This window comes from Pelecanus crispus, chromosome 12, assembly GCF_030463565.1.
Source record: "Pelecanus crispus isolate bPelCri1 chromosome 12, bPelCri1.pri, whole genome shotgun sequence".
Lineage (NCBI taxonomy): Eukaryota > Metazoa > Chordata > Aves > Pelecaniformes > Pelecanidae > Pelecanus > Pelecanus crispus.
Window position 1 is genome coordinate 19,068,904 of NC_134654.1, and position 12,758 is coordinate 19,081,661.

Here is a 12,758-nt window from a genome sequence, read left to right on the forward strand (position 1 = left end):
AACAATAAAGCACATCAGAAGAACATCCTAGCAGCTATATGTGATCAAACTGATGTTTCAGCTAGCCCAAAGGCCTCTCTCTGACATGGTCAACAGCGCATGCCTTAGGTATAGTACAGAACATACTGTGACACTCCCCAAAACAATTCCAAACTCTGGCAGATCGTGGACAAGTTTGCAGAAAAGAAAAACAGTTTTTGTTCAGGCATATACTCTTAGCATCCACAACATCCTGCACCAAGAAGGTTTTGCAGTTTAACTGTGCTGTGTGAATAACCACCACCTTTTCTTTATTCCAAACCTGCCACCTGATACTTCAGTTTGCTTCTAATAATACAAAATCTAGAGGGAAATCATTTCCATGCCATTCATGATTTCATAAACCTCTATTATACCCCATTATTCCTCACTCTTCCTAGATGTTTCAGCCTCCCCTCACACAGAGATTGCTTCTTATGTCTGGTGATCCTCAGAACCATTTTGAATATCATTTTCCAGTTCTACTATGTTTCTGAAGATGCACACAACACTCAAGACATGAGCACACCAGGAATTTTTAAAGCAACCAAGTTAATGAGCGTTTTTTATTTTTGAATGTCAGTCCTTCCATATTACGTTAGAATGGGGTCAAGACGAAGGATTATGTAAAATTTCATTATTCAACACCCTTAGCACATCCATGCCCTAAAAGATTTTGAAATCTGGGACAAGGAGGGCAACAAAATTCACAGATTTTTAGACCTGTCTTCCTACCTGCTGTCCTCCTGTTTCATAAGCAGACATGTTTCAGATGCATGTAAAGCATGAAATAAGATTTTTACCTAAAACAGTCCAACAGAGACCCAATCACGTCATCTGCTAATTCTTTCGGAAGTCTTCCAGTTATTCTACCAATTCTACAGAAGTCAAAAGGAAAAAAAAGCATACAGTGATTCATTAGTACTGCATTTGATGAGTAAGTCCTATAAAAAATTTAGTTACTGAACATTTACAATAAAATGACTGACTTCAAGATGACAATGCACTACACTAACACCATTACCCTAAAACAACAATCCTAAAACTTGAAGCAAAAGCTACACAGTAGCGAACTTAACACAGAAATACATTTTTTAGTGGAAGAGAAAAAAAAACATTTTGAAGAAATGCTATTTTACACCCTTCAAATCAAGCCTTATCCAGAATGTTTATTTCCAAACCTATTTGAAATTTTCCTGAAGACTAGCCCAATTTCCTATCAGAAAAAGATACAAACATGGCTTTATACCATGAGCTGTGCTAAAGCAATTTGCAGTAACTGTGAATATTGGCAATACACACAAATTATCAATCATGGATTACATCAGACTGTATTTCTATGTTGTTTACTATAGTTTATTAGTTTAGAGTAACCATAAGAAACCTACCCTTTTGCTGCAGACCACCTGACAATAGTGTCTTTGTCTTTCAGTCCAACCAACAATTGCTCTGCAGATAATTTTATTTAAACAAAACAGATTATTCTCATTTAACAACAGAAAGATTTCTTAAAATGTTCAAAATTCATTTTCCTCTTAACATAACTGCTTCTTAAATAACAGTATTTGTATCTAGATTTCTTCTATTTGTCACATAAGTATGACTTGAAATAGAAGAAACAAGAAAGATGTCAAAATTATTTTCTAAAAGAGAAAATTTGGTTTGAAATTTTAAGTACTGTGGAAGATTCAAAATGAAGGTCATGGTGCTTTTTTCAGTGGTTCATCAGATTATTCAGTCATAAAAGTCTTCTGACGCAATTTTTGCCTATTTATTTACAGCATATTGATTAGCAAGCTAGCAGAGGACCTGCTGTTTGACTGCATACTGATAAAAAAATATGCTGTTCCTTTGATACTACCACAGCTTAAAAATTTCAACCATAATTCTTTAGCTTTCATGTAACAATTTTTTGCTTTGTTTTTCATTATGAATTTTAATTCATCCTTCCATCTGTGAAAGGTTCAAGATATCTCTTTCATAGTACTGGATAAAATCAGTAAAATGTATTTCAGTAACTCCATCCCCCAACCCCAAAACAAATGCTAGAGTATTGAGTTTCTGGTTGAAATGTTGAAGTCCAAATCATTTGACAAAAATATGCTATATTTTAATCAGTTGCATAGACTGAAATTTTATAGTCTTTCCAATTGTTCACATTAGCACAGATACCCACGTGACTTTCTTAGCACTAAGCAGGTTGTTTTCCAATATATGTTTAATTTGCAGGCGTTACAAAATTTCTGTCCAGTTTTAACACACCTACAACATTTTCAATCTCTCCTGGAATGTCATATTCCTCTTCGTCATCAGCTTCATTAGCAGCAACTGTTATCATTTGATTCTGCACAACTGAACCCTGAGCTTGCAGATTGGCAGCCAAAGATCGACAGCCACGCTGGTATCTGCGCAAGAAACAGACACAGTTAATTTATTTTTCTGATTTAAGTTCCAACTGAAATAGGTACATACTGTCATAAAGCCTGCTTGTCAAGTTACTACACCTCTCAGGGCACAGCTCTCCACTTATTTAGTGGTTGCTTTAAAGGAAAGGGAAAAGTATCCCATTCTCCTTCCTTCTGACCCAGTTGTCTATCTTCCAAGGTGAGAAGAGCTAGACTATTTAAATGGTTCCTTTTCATTATCTCTCTCTTTCCTGTTTCAGTATAACCTACTTTCCACTGCTGACAATAAAGAGAAGCAAAATTCCCATGCCCTAAAAACCTCTCCAAAACCTAAAAAAAAAAAAAAAATTAATAAAATCAACTTATTAAAAATTGGTTTTTAAATGTTAATGCTAGCTTAGTACTTTCTGACCAAACTGTACTCAGATATTTAGCCCGTGGTGTAGATACCTTCTTACAAAAGATATACTTTACATGCTAAACTGGCTTTTGCCATTGGGCAAGGTACACTCTCCACCTAAAAAGAATTTTCTATGCCTAAGGATGTTCTCAAAAGTTGGTAAAAGAAATACAACAAAAATAGTCACCAAGGGAGCCTGCAATTTTAAAATATCAGTGCGAGAAATCTAAAAAAGAGTTTGCCCTCTGGCAATAAGTAAAACCAGACACCAAAACCTGACTAATATGCAAAACAAAAGTGGGATTGCAAACCACTTTTCCCCTGTGAACCTTCTATCGAATCAGGGTAGAACTATGTAATGGAAACAAGTTACATTCACTCTTACAAAATTGTACTAAATCAACGTTCAGTAACAAAGGTCACTGTCTTCCCATCTTTACCAAGTTATGCATTACATAGGAACAGGCTTCTGCTTGTGTAACGTGCAACATGAAAAGTCAAAAGATTTGGCTTGTCACAGCACTAGTTCACTATACCAAAATTTAAAAAAAATTACAGGAAACTAAATACAGCAGAAGAAATCTACTTTTTCCAAATAGCGCAGATGAAGAATGTGTTCATTTCCCAAATAATATGGGGATTTCTTTCTTTCTCTTTTAGGGGAGGTTAGGAAGGCAGAAGGCCAGCAGTCAAATGTATGGATTTAGGTATTTTTAGGTTTTTTGAGTTGTTTTGGATTTTTTTTTTAACTGTTTCAGCTTTAAACTAACCTCCATTTTGCTACCTTCGGTTTCACAAACGTCAGTCCAAGTCGTTGAACAAGTTTCATCCCTAGCTTGCGAAGAACCATCTGATTACTTTCTGACAGCTTGCAGTTATCAAGACACTCGAGTACAGTAGCAGCTGTAAAAGAAAATAAACACGTTAGAAAAACGTTTTTTAAAAAAATCTCAGTAAGAAAATTTTGTAAAGTTTTGAAAGTTCTGTAGAAGATTTAGATTTTTAAAGGTATTACTGAAATGCAAATGCCTTATTACCTACTTTGTAGCAGCTTTGACACTGGTCAAATAGTGGTAATATCCTTCACCTACCAGACAGGAAGGATTGCTTTAAGGATTACTTTTGACTATGTAAATTATAATGAATCTAGATTCTGAGAGTATTTATCCCTCTGATTCTCACTGGAAGTAACACGTTCAAGTATCTTTCAGGGTCTAAGAATTTTCAGTAGACTAGCAGAACCAGGAGTCAGTAAGTCTAATTCATTTACTCTGCAGCCAGTTTCTGCATGCTAAGAAAGTGTTCCCTTTCCTCATTTATTATTTTCAGGCAGCATCAACTTAAATCCTCTGGCACAGAAATTTTTATGACGATGAATGTCCATAAACATTTAGACATGAGAAATACTGTGTATGTGTAAACAATCAGCAACAAAACCTTTCATTTGGGTACATCAAAGGTAACAAAGTTATTTGTCCAGCAAAGTAAAAAAAACATAGACGAAAGGAGAATCTTGGATTAACAAGTATAAAGTTCCAGAATTCAAAATTTTCACAAGGAATACATTCCTGTTTCAAATAAAGTAGCCCTTTTGCATTTTCAGCCCAAAACAATTAATAATTATTTTGAAGGCCAATCGTTAGTTAATAGATACTAAAAACTTGGGCTCTGAAGGACCTATCATTCTTGCTATAAGCACTGCAAATATAGAATCATACTGGCAAAATATTCTGCAACCTTTTACTCCAGTCTCATATCGGGGTTTTCAAAATACTAAGAGATCAAAGATACAATGATTGTTTCAAAACCTGAGAAATTGTAGGACACAACTTAAAAATCTTCTCCGTTTTTAAAAAGGCTTATCATTTATCCTGACATACTAAAATATTAATAAAATAATACATGCAGACAAAAAGTTAAAGCCAGCAATGACTATTACTTCGATACCTTCCAGCAACCTGGATTTTTTTGCAGTTGCAAAAGCTAGAGAGACTAATGGTTTAGGAGGAAGAGACTGCAGAAACATCAATACTCATAGACAGAAAAAAAAATAAATAAATATAAGCCTCTTCCAAGTCCTGCCAACTCTTGGATCACTAAAATATCTACAGACCCATGCACATGGCTTCAGGACTAGTGCTTATTTTTAAATCAAGTTCTATGTTGCAAAAGATTTCAACCAGTATCTTCGACATTTGTCCATTTTTTTCCTATTTGGTCCTCAGAGCTGTTATAACCTGTAATAATTAAAAATATTTCGTATTTTTTGTCTCTCATATTTTCTTATCCCCAACAGTTTCTGTCTGAATACTTGCTTCTTAGATGTGAGCATTCTATCTTTTCTATCGTAAATTTATTGATCGGTATGCCACTGATTTTTCTCTTATTACCAGACTCATAACTACTTAATATTCTTTCTATATGCCATAGGCCAAAACATCCAATTTTACCAGCAGGGTTAACGTTGTGATCCAAGTATCTGCTTTTCGTATCGATTATGTTGTTGTTGCATCTGTTGCACAGTTGCATCTTTTGAATTACATAATTTTGTGTTATACTATATTTTATATAGCCTGTTTACTATTCTTCTTATCTGGCAGTCTTATTACTCTTTAAGCTTCCACAGTGCTGTCTGCTATTTCTATGCAATGACATTCCTCAATATTTTCTGTTTGTTCCCGACCAGCCGTACAGCACATCTGTCATTCCATTCTGTTTGTCTTCACTATCTTATCTCCATCCTTATCCATATCTCAGGCATTTTGTAAGGAAACATCTGCATCTCAGACTTAGTAACTGGGAGAATTAAACTGCTTCCAGCACTAGATCTAAGAAGTTTCTTCTCAGAAGTCAAAATAATTCCATTAAGTGAAATCATAAGCATTCTAAAGTGGTTTTACATCATTGCTTAATTCCCATGAATAGCACAAACGACATTTCTGGTGCTTTGATAAGCTCCACAAAACTAACAAGGTCTTTTGTAGCATTTTGTAGTTAGCCATCACCTTTCCCTACCTCTCTTTACTATCAATAAAAAACAAGCTAGTATTTTGCAGTCAGTTCTGACCATATTCCAGGATTCACCATGAGATTAATATAATTCCAACATGCAGCTACACTGTTCAGAAACTTCTGTGCTATCCTTTCAGGTACCTATCTATACCTAATAGTATCCATTATAATCTCTTTTCACTAAAAACTTTTTCTCATTTCAACAGTATCACTACATGATTCCTGCTGGGTCCTGTACATAGCAGGTTCTTTAAACTTGGGTTTTCCGAAATCCTGTGCTTATGTTAAAACTTGAAGATTTTCTGCAAAATTTCCAGCAGTAATATGTATAAAACCAGTTTATTTTCTAATGAATTTTTAAAAATATTTTCCACATCTTATAGTTTATATGTTCTGTGTTCAGCTCCTGTGTTATAGCAACAGCCAATGTGATCACCTGCCAAATTCTTTGATGTGCTGTTCCAACATAACATTCCCCAGTTGCATCTGCTCCTCCCTCACTGTCATCTCTTCTTTTCTTCCCTCGTTTTGCATGCTTTATAACTTCCCTGTTGATTTCACTCTCTACAGCACCACTTGTTATCAGTTTAATCTTTCTTTCCTTTTTTTATTGGAATGGCTTTAAAAACAAAAATCAGGATATTACAAACTTACCATACGGTAAACAATCTTCTCTTTTGCCATGTTTAAATAACTGTGCCTACAATTAAAATAGGGAAAACAGACATGAGAATATAGAGATTCTAAAGCACAATATATTAAGCACTAGTTCTAAAATTCTTTTTAATATTCTTGCAATAATCTGTAGTGTTCACTAATTTAAATAGCATAAAAGGAAAAGAGTCTCGGGGTGCAGTTTTACTTCTTTGTAAGTCAGTGCAAGTCAAGGATAGTGTAGCCCAGCCCTCCCCTCCCCTCCATACAATCACACAGGCAGCCAACTCAGGGCGCTGAGTTGGCCAAAAAACACTCAAGAGAATTAAAAAAAAAAAAAAAAAGCCACTGGTTTTCAGCCAGCTCAGCTCTCTGAACCATCCAGCTCAGTGCTTGGTCACACAAGCTCAATGCAGGTGCAACCACAGCAACTATTATCTCAAACAGCTCATGATGCTTTGAACCTCTAAAAAGTGAAGCAGAATTTGTAGAACACAAATAAAGGCAGAAGAACTAGAGGAACTCTATATCCTGTTTGGGACTTCCTGGCAATCGTGAATGTCTCCAAACTGAACAAGCCTTGCTTACAATTTAGATGACACAGCACTCAGTACACATCAGCACTTCGGTCACTACTAAGAAGCAGGACAGGTGGACACATGTGAGTGAGCTTCGTTACTAGTAGTGACCACACTCTGACAGACAGGATGCAGTACAGGCTAAACTGCTGAGTATTTTACGCTGTTTCTCCAACAGCTTTTGAGAACTCCATGTTAAACTAAACAAAACAGCTACAGCTATCTCTGACTGCAAGCCTGCTACAAATGTACCTCCAACAGGCAAACTTTAATTCCTATGCCAAGGCATTTAAAGAAGCAAAGAGCTTTCACAATAATTTTATATACAACTAAATATCCCAGTAAGATTAAGCCCCAGCACTACAGTGAGACGAATGGACTATTAACACCTGACAAAAACATGTTACACATGTAAAGTTTCCTCAGTTCGCTTAGTATACATCAAAACTACTGTGTTCAGTCACTTATTTTTCCTTGCTCTGTCATTCACCAGATGCAAAATCTTCTTCAATAAATATGCCTAGGAGTTAAACAAGAATAGACTTACCTTAAAAATATGTACTTTCTCACACATACCAAATACACACATGCCTCCCGTACTGCAGGTGTGGTTAAGAGCAACAAAGGCAATAAAAACACCTTTAGGCTATGTACCCATTCTATTTTGTTTTCTTACTAAATTGCATTTTTGGATCCTAAATTAGCACTTCTGATCAGCCCTACTAAAAGCTATATAAGGGAATTTGATAATATATATTGAATTATTTAAGATTTTTAATGTTTTCATGAGTAACTACGCAATTATAAGTCATCCTTTAAAACATACATTTACAAAGCAGAAATGCTACAGAACTACTTCAGGCCCAGAAAAACAGCTAATAGAAATAACTAGCAACACAAATTGTATAGAAATACAGCATAGCTTTTATCAATGTACCATATCAGTTTTTTAAAAAAAAAAAAATTCCCACTAACATACAGCAATACTCTGCTTGTATTAAAAAACCTAAAGAAAAGTTGACAGAAAATCTGCAAATCTTTGGTATAATTAACATATCTAGAGTGCCTCTAAAATTTTTCTACCTCTTTGCTGAAACATGCAAAAGCTTATTTCTTCACCACTTTGTTCCTGTGTTCTGCTTTAAAAACCTATCAGATGGTTTCTTCACAAGGTTAGCAAGTCTGTAGCGGATGCTAGGAGATACTGCAGCATTTCTGCAGCACCTTGTCTTCACAATTACTTCTCCTTTCTGTATAAAAGCCCAGTTAAGAGCAGAAACTGTTTTTAAGGCACACACGGGCTGCCTCCGAATTATTAGAATTATATTCAAGCATATTCAAACAAAACACAGTATAATTCCTTAAGTAGTGATAATGTAAAGAAACAGCTTTTTAATATAGCCTTGGGAATGCTCCTGGACAAATGCATTCATGTATCTACCCTCACACTTCTCGGCATACTGTCTGGGAGCTCCTGCAAAGATGGAATAGAATCCTCAAAACATCTACACATTTTCAGTCTTACATAGTTTGTACGTTCTGGCACCTTTCTACAAGTTTCTCTGTGAGTTTTCACATCCTCAAGGCCAACTTTGAATTCAGTTCTGACTCCTCAGGAAAAACATAACTAGAAGGTACCACCTCTAAGCAAGACTGTGGGAAGAAACTAACAAACACACAAGCAGGAAATGAGAAAACTCTTCAAATATTGTACAAGAAATTTTTCTAATGCTTTTCTAAAAAAAGGTAAGAAAACAGCCTCACATGCCTATGACTTGATTTAGAACAGTGAACTCGACAGATTCACTTTCACACCAATTTCTATTCTTTTCTGAACAAAAAGGTGAAACATACATTGTTTCCCTACAACAGTTTCACTACATACTTAAACAATAAACTATTTTCATATCTAATTTTCAAGACAGAACATCTGTTCTCAAACAAAATACTGCAAGAATTTATAATGTACTTTCAGATGTTAAAATCATAGCAACTGCTGTAAATCAATTGAGATATGGATTAAGGGATTTTATTTTATGGATGCAAGTTTAAGGGAAGTAAAAATTGACCAAAGAACATCATAGATACTGCGTTTAAATTAATAACTAAACTTAAAAAAAGGGGACTTAATATTTACATGTTTTTGTTCAACAGAATATGTTACCTACTGATTTTGGAATAAACACAGGTGAATGTCAAATGTCTGAAAGGAAAAGAAGTTCTGTTTGCACCCACTAATGTACCTTGCAGGTCAGATATAACCTTCTAACAGATTATTGGTGTTTCAGCAAGCAATACATCAGGTAGTTCTCTATCACAGAAAAGTTTAACAGCCATTTTTACCAAAAAACCAATTTTTATAGAAGTTAATAGCTAATCACCAAACTGTTGAGAACTACTCTTCAGATATTCAACACAGCAGGAAATCCAGTGTCTGGGGTTTTTTTCCCTGATTGCAGAAATGTCAAGAAAAGAAGTTTTCATTACTACTTTATGAGTCAAAGAACACAAAAGCATTCACAAGCCCAAATTTCCAAACTTTTGAGCTTACTAGATGTATTTTCCAGGGAAAATAAAAAAGCATTTTAACTGATCTTGGCCTCGGGGGGGGGGGGGGGGGGGGCCAGGGGGGAGGCTGGGAAGGGTATGTATTTCTTCTGGCATGTGCTACAAACAGTCATGCATATAAGGCAAAGTTACCGTCTTAGAAAAATCCTGCAAACCTAGAGCTTACAGGGGTTATACTAAAAAGAAGAGTACGTGATGCATGAACAGAAAACATAAAAAAAAACCCCAGAAAAAAGGACAAATCAGCATTACAGTATTCAGCTTAAACTTCCTGCCTTGAAGGAAGAAAAACATCCAAGGCACACCATTTCAAAAAATCTGATACAAACAAAATAATTAATAAGCTTGGTTTGCCACCTGCATAGACATTTTAGTGTCAGCAACTAACAATACTGAAAGTAAGGAGCCTGTCTATTGGAGCATCCAGGCAATCAAAGTTACGCCATGGTCTCTTCAGTTTAATGAGGACATACAGCACACACCAACTTACCCAACCTGTTGAACTGTTGAAAAGTATGTGACTCCCTCTCTTATAAATAATTAAGCCACCTACAAATTAGACAAAATCAGTGGTGTGCAAGCAATGACGACTGTCAAGTCTGGTTTTGCTTTAGAAATAGCATGGTGCAAGGAAAACAAAACCTAGTTTCTTAGTAATCACAGAAGAAACACACCACACCTTCCAATTGTCTGCATAACCCACTTTAGGCCCGACCTTCATGAGATACAACAATCAGGCTCATCTCCAGGACATGTTCCCCAAGCTACACAAATCACCATTAAGGGTGGCCTGACTGTTTGGTAGCAAGGACATCCTCCTGCTGAGCAGGAGACACAAGTCTGAATCTACCCTCTGGTTGTAACCAACCAAGTCAAGGACTGGGAGGATAATTTCAGCCTCTATGGGAAGAGAAGAAAATGATATCTTTCATTACGCTGGAGCACCCCCTAGTAGTCACAAAACATCCAGGTCCAGGGAAAGCTATCAGCCATCCCTGCCTCCAGGCCAGATGTGAGGAGGTAAACAAGGTGAGGGAGGACATAGAATCATGCTGTCAGAATAATTAATTCACTTGATAGTGGAGAATACTTAATAAATTTAATAAATTACATGTGCAGCTAATGGTAAAACTAATAGATTAGTTAAAGCCCTTGTCCTTACTATGTCTTCAACACAAATAATACTCCTTCTGTAGGTCACGTATTTGTCAGAGTATTGATAATGTCATCAACATGGTAATTAAGCTGACAAACATCAATACAGAGCCCAGTTAAATGGGTGGCAAAAGGAGTTCAGTTTTCATAAGACCTTACTTGTTTATCAGTTGAAAGCCCAAAAAGTTTAGACTAACACATGGAGAGCTAACAGAATAGTTCATTTCCATCTTAACAAGACTACCCAAAATGACAGATTTTAAATACTTGGAAGAAAAAAAAAAAGTAGGAGCTTGAGACAGCACTATATTCTAACAGGAAAAAGAAACAGTCTTATGATAACAGAACTTCTGAACCTTGAACTAACCACAATACTTCTGGTGAGAAGGAAAAAACTCAGAAGTATAAACAAGGCCACATTAGAATACTCTGTGCCATTGAAAAAGAGAGGAGATAGAGTATTACCAGAAAGAGGCCAGTGCCCTTGGTATCTCCCGACATAAGAATTTTTTTCTTCTCCTTGTATCAACACCGCTTTTTGTACACCTTTATCACCAAACCACTAAGCAGCAACAGCTTTTCAAAAAAATAACGCCAATAGACAATCCTAGCATCGCTAGCTCTTTGAGAATGCCAAAAATATAGAGACTTGGGAAACATTCTATTTGGAAATATTCTATTTTTGTGCCTCTGGGTCTGAAAGAATAGAGTTAGAGAGTTCTTTCTTCCCTGGAGCAAAATTTACATAAGCATGTAGCTATTGCTAAATAACTTTTGCATTAGAGACAGCTCAGGGAAATGCCCTGTTCTTAAGACTCTCAAGTTTCATCAGATCACTGTGTAGGGCGTTTTATTTTTTTTAATTATTACTCACACTTGTATACTGAATCACTTATAAAACAAATAAGGTTTAATAAGTTTCAATGCCCAAGGCTACCTCAACATGATGACATCTCTGTCACGCAAGAACTGGGAGTGCTACACCCTGGAGCAATAACTAAAAAGCTGTTTGATATAATGGCAGGTTTAAAAGCAAACCTCCAGACCAAGAGAATTTAAAATGCAGATTCCTGAAACAGGTTAGAAGTTTCCTTCAAGTAAACAAATGTTATAAAAAAAAAGTAGTGATTTCTTATTAATCCAATATTTATAATCCTTCAAATATACAAAGTATCCAAGCACAAAAGTGAATTTTGAATACTGCAATGCCAGTTTCAACAAAAGAGGGCAGTTTTAAAAACTGAATCTGAAATACTGCAAGCAAAGATTCCTGTAGTGCACACCTGTTGTGAAATGATGTATTACTGACGACAGGTGTAAAGAAAAAAAGAAAAAAGCATCAGTGGAATTAAAATGTGTAATGCAGGCTGCGTGTTTCAACAAGAATCATGAAACAGTAGTACTTGTTCTACACATAATGCTGAGTTAGATTAAACAGTAGCATACCTAATCACCAAGACTTAAGGCCACGAAGAGGCAGATCAAAGTGCAGCAACGTCGAACTACTCATTGCATACCTAACTTGCAGTTTCAGTTCATTGAAATGCAAGAGTTTCATGTCTTTTTAAAACAGTTTTGCCATGCCAATCTCACTACAAGCTATTTCCTAAATGCAGATCATAAACAACATAATATATCTGACTGAAATCCACCCTGTTAGGGGCTACCCTAAACTGACCTAATGAAGAGAGAGAAAGATTTTTATCCCCAACCTGGTGGGTTACATTGTCAAAACCTCCCTTGCTGTACTGACCAGAAACTGAAAAATGGCCTTTTTTTTGTCTTGCTTGAAAGAGAGAAAGAGAAAGAGAGAAATGCCCAGGCAACTACACTCTGACTCTTAAAGTAACGAATTGCTGGAAGAATCCAAGGGCAAAGAATTTGAAGCCTGTTGACACAAGTTTTAGTCGTCCCTCATGAGGATGTGTTCTGCTTTATACACTTAGCAATTACTTATTATGTTGCTGT

The 12,758-nt window shown here is 35.9% G+C and overlaps 1 protein-coding gene across 1 annotated transcript in view; it reads right to left on the minus strand.

Annotated features, from left to right (window-relative positions):
• Nucleotides 1-12,758, minus strand: part of TBCD (tubulin folding cofactor D) — a 133,719-nt gene that overhangs the window by 106,583 nt on the left and 14,378 nt on the right. The window contains exons 8-12 of the mRNA XM_075719382.1: nucleotides 6,490-6,535; nucleotides 3,594-3,726; nucleotides 2,281-2,423; nucleotides 1,407-1,467; nucleotides 822-896 (exon numbers count right to left, since the gene is read on the minus strand). Coding sequence (XP_075575497.1) covers nucleotides 822-896; nucleotides 1,407-1,467; nucleotides 2,281-2,423; nucleotides 3,594-3,726; nucleotides 6,490-6,535 — 458 coding nt within the window. The remainder of the gene's footprint in view (nucleotides 1-821; nucleotides 897-1,406; nucleotides 1,468-2,280; nucleotides 2,424-3,593; nucleotides 3,727-6,489; nucleotides 6,536-12,758) is intronic.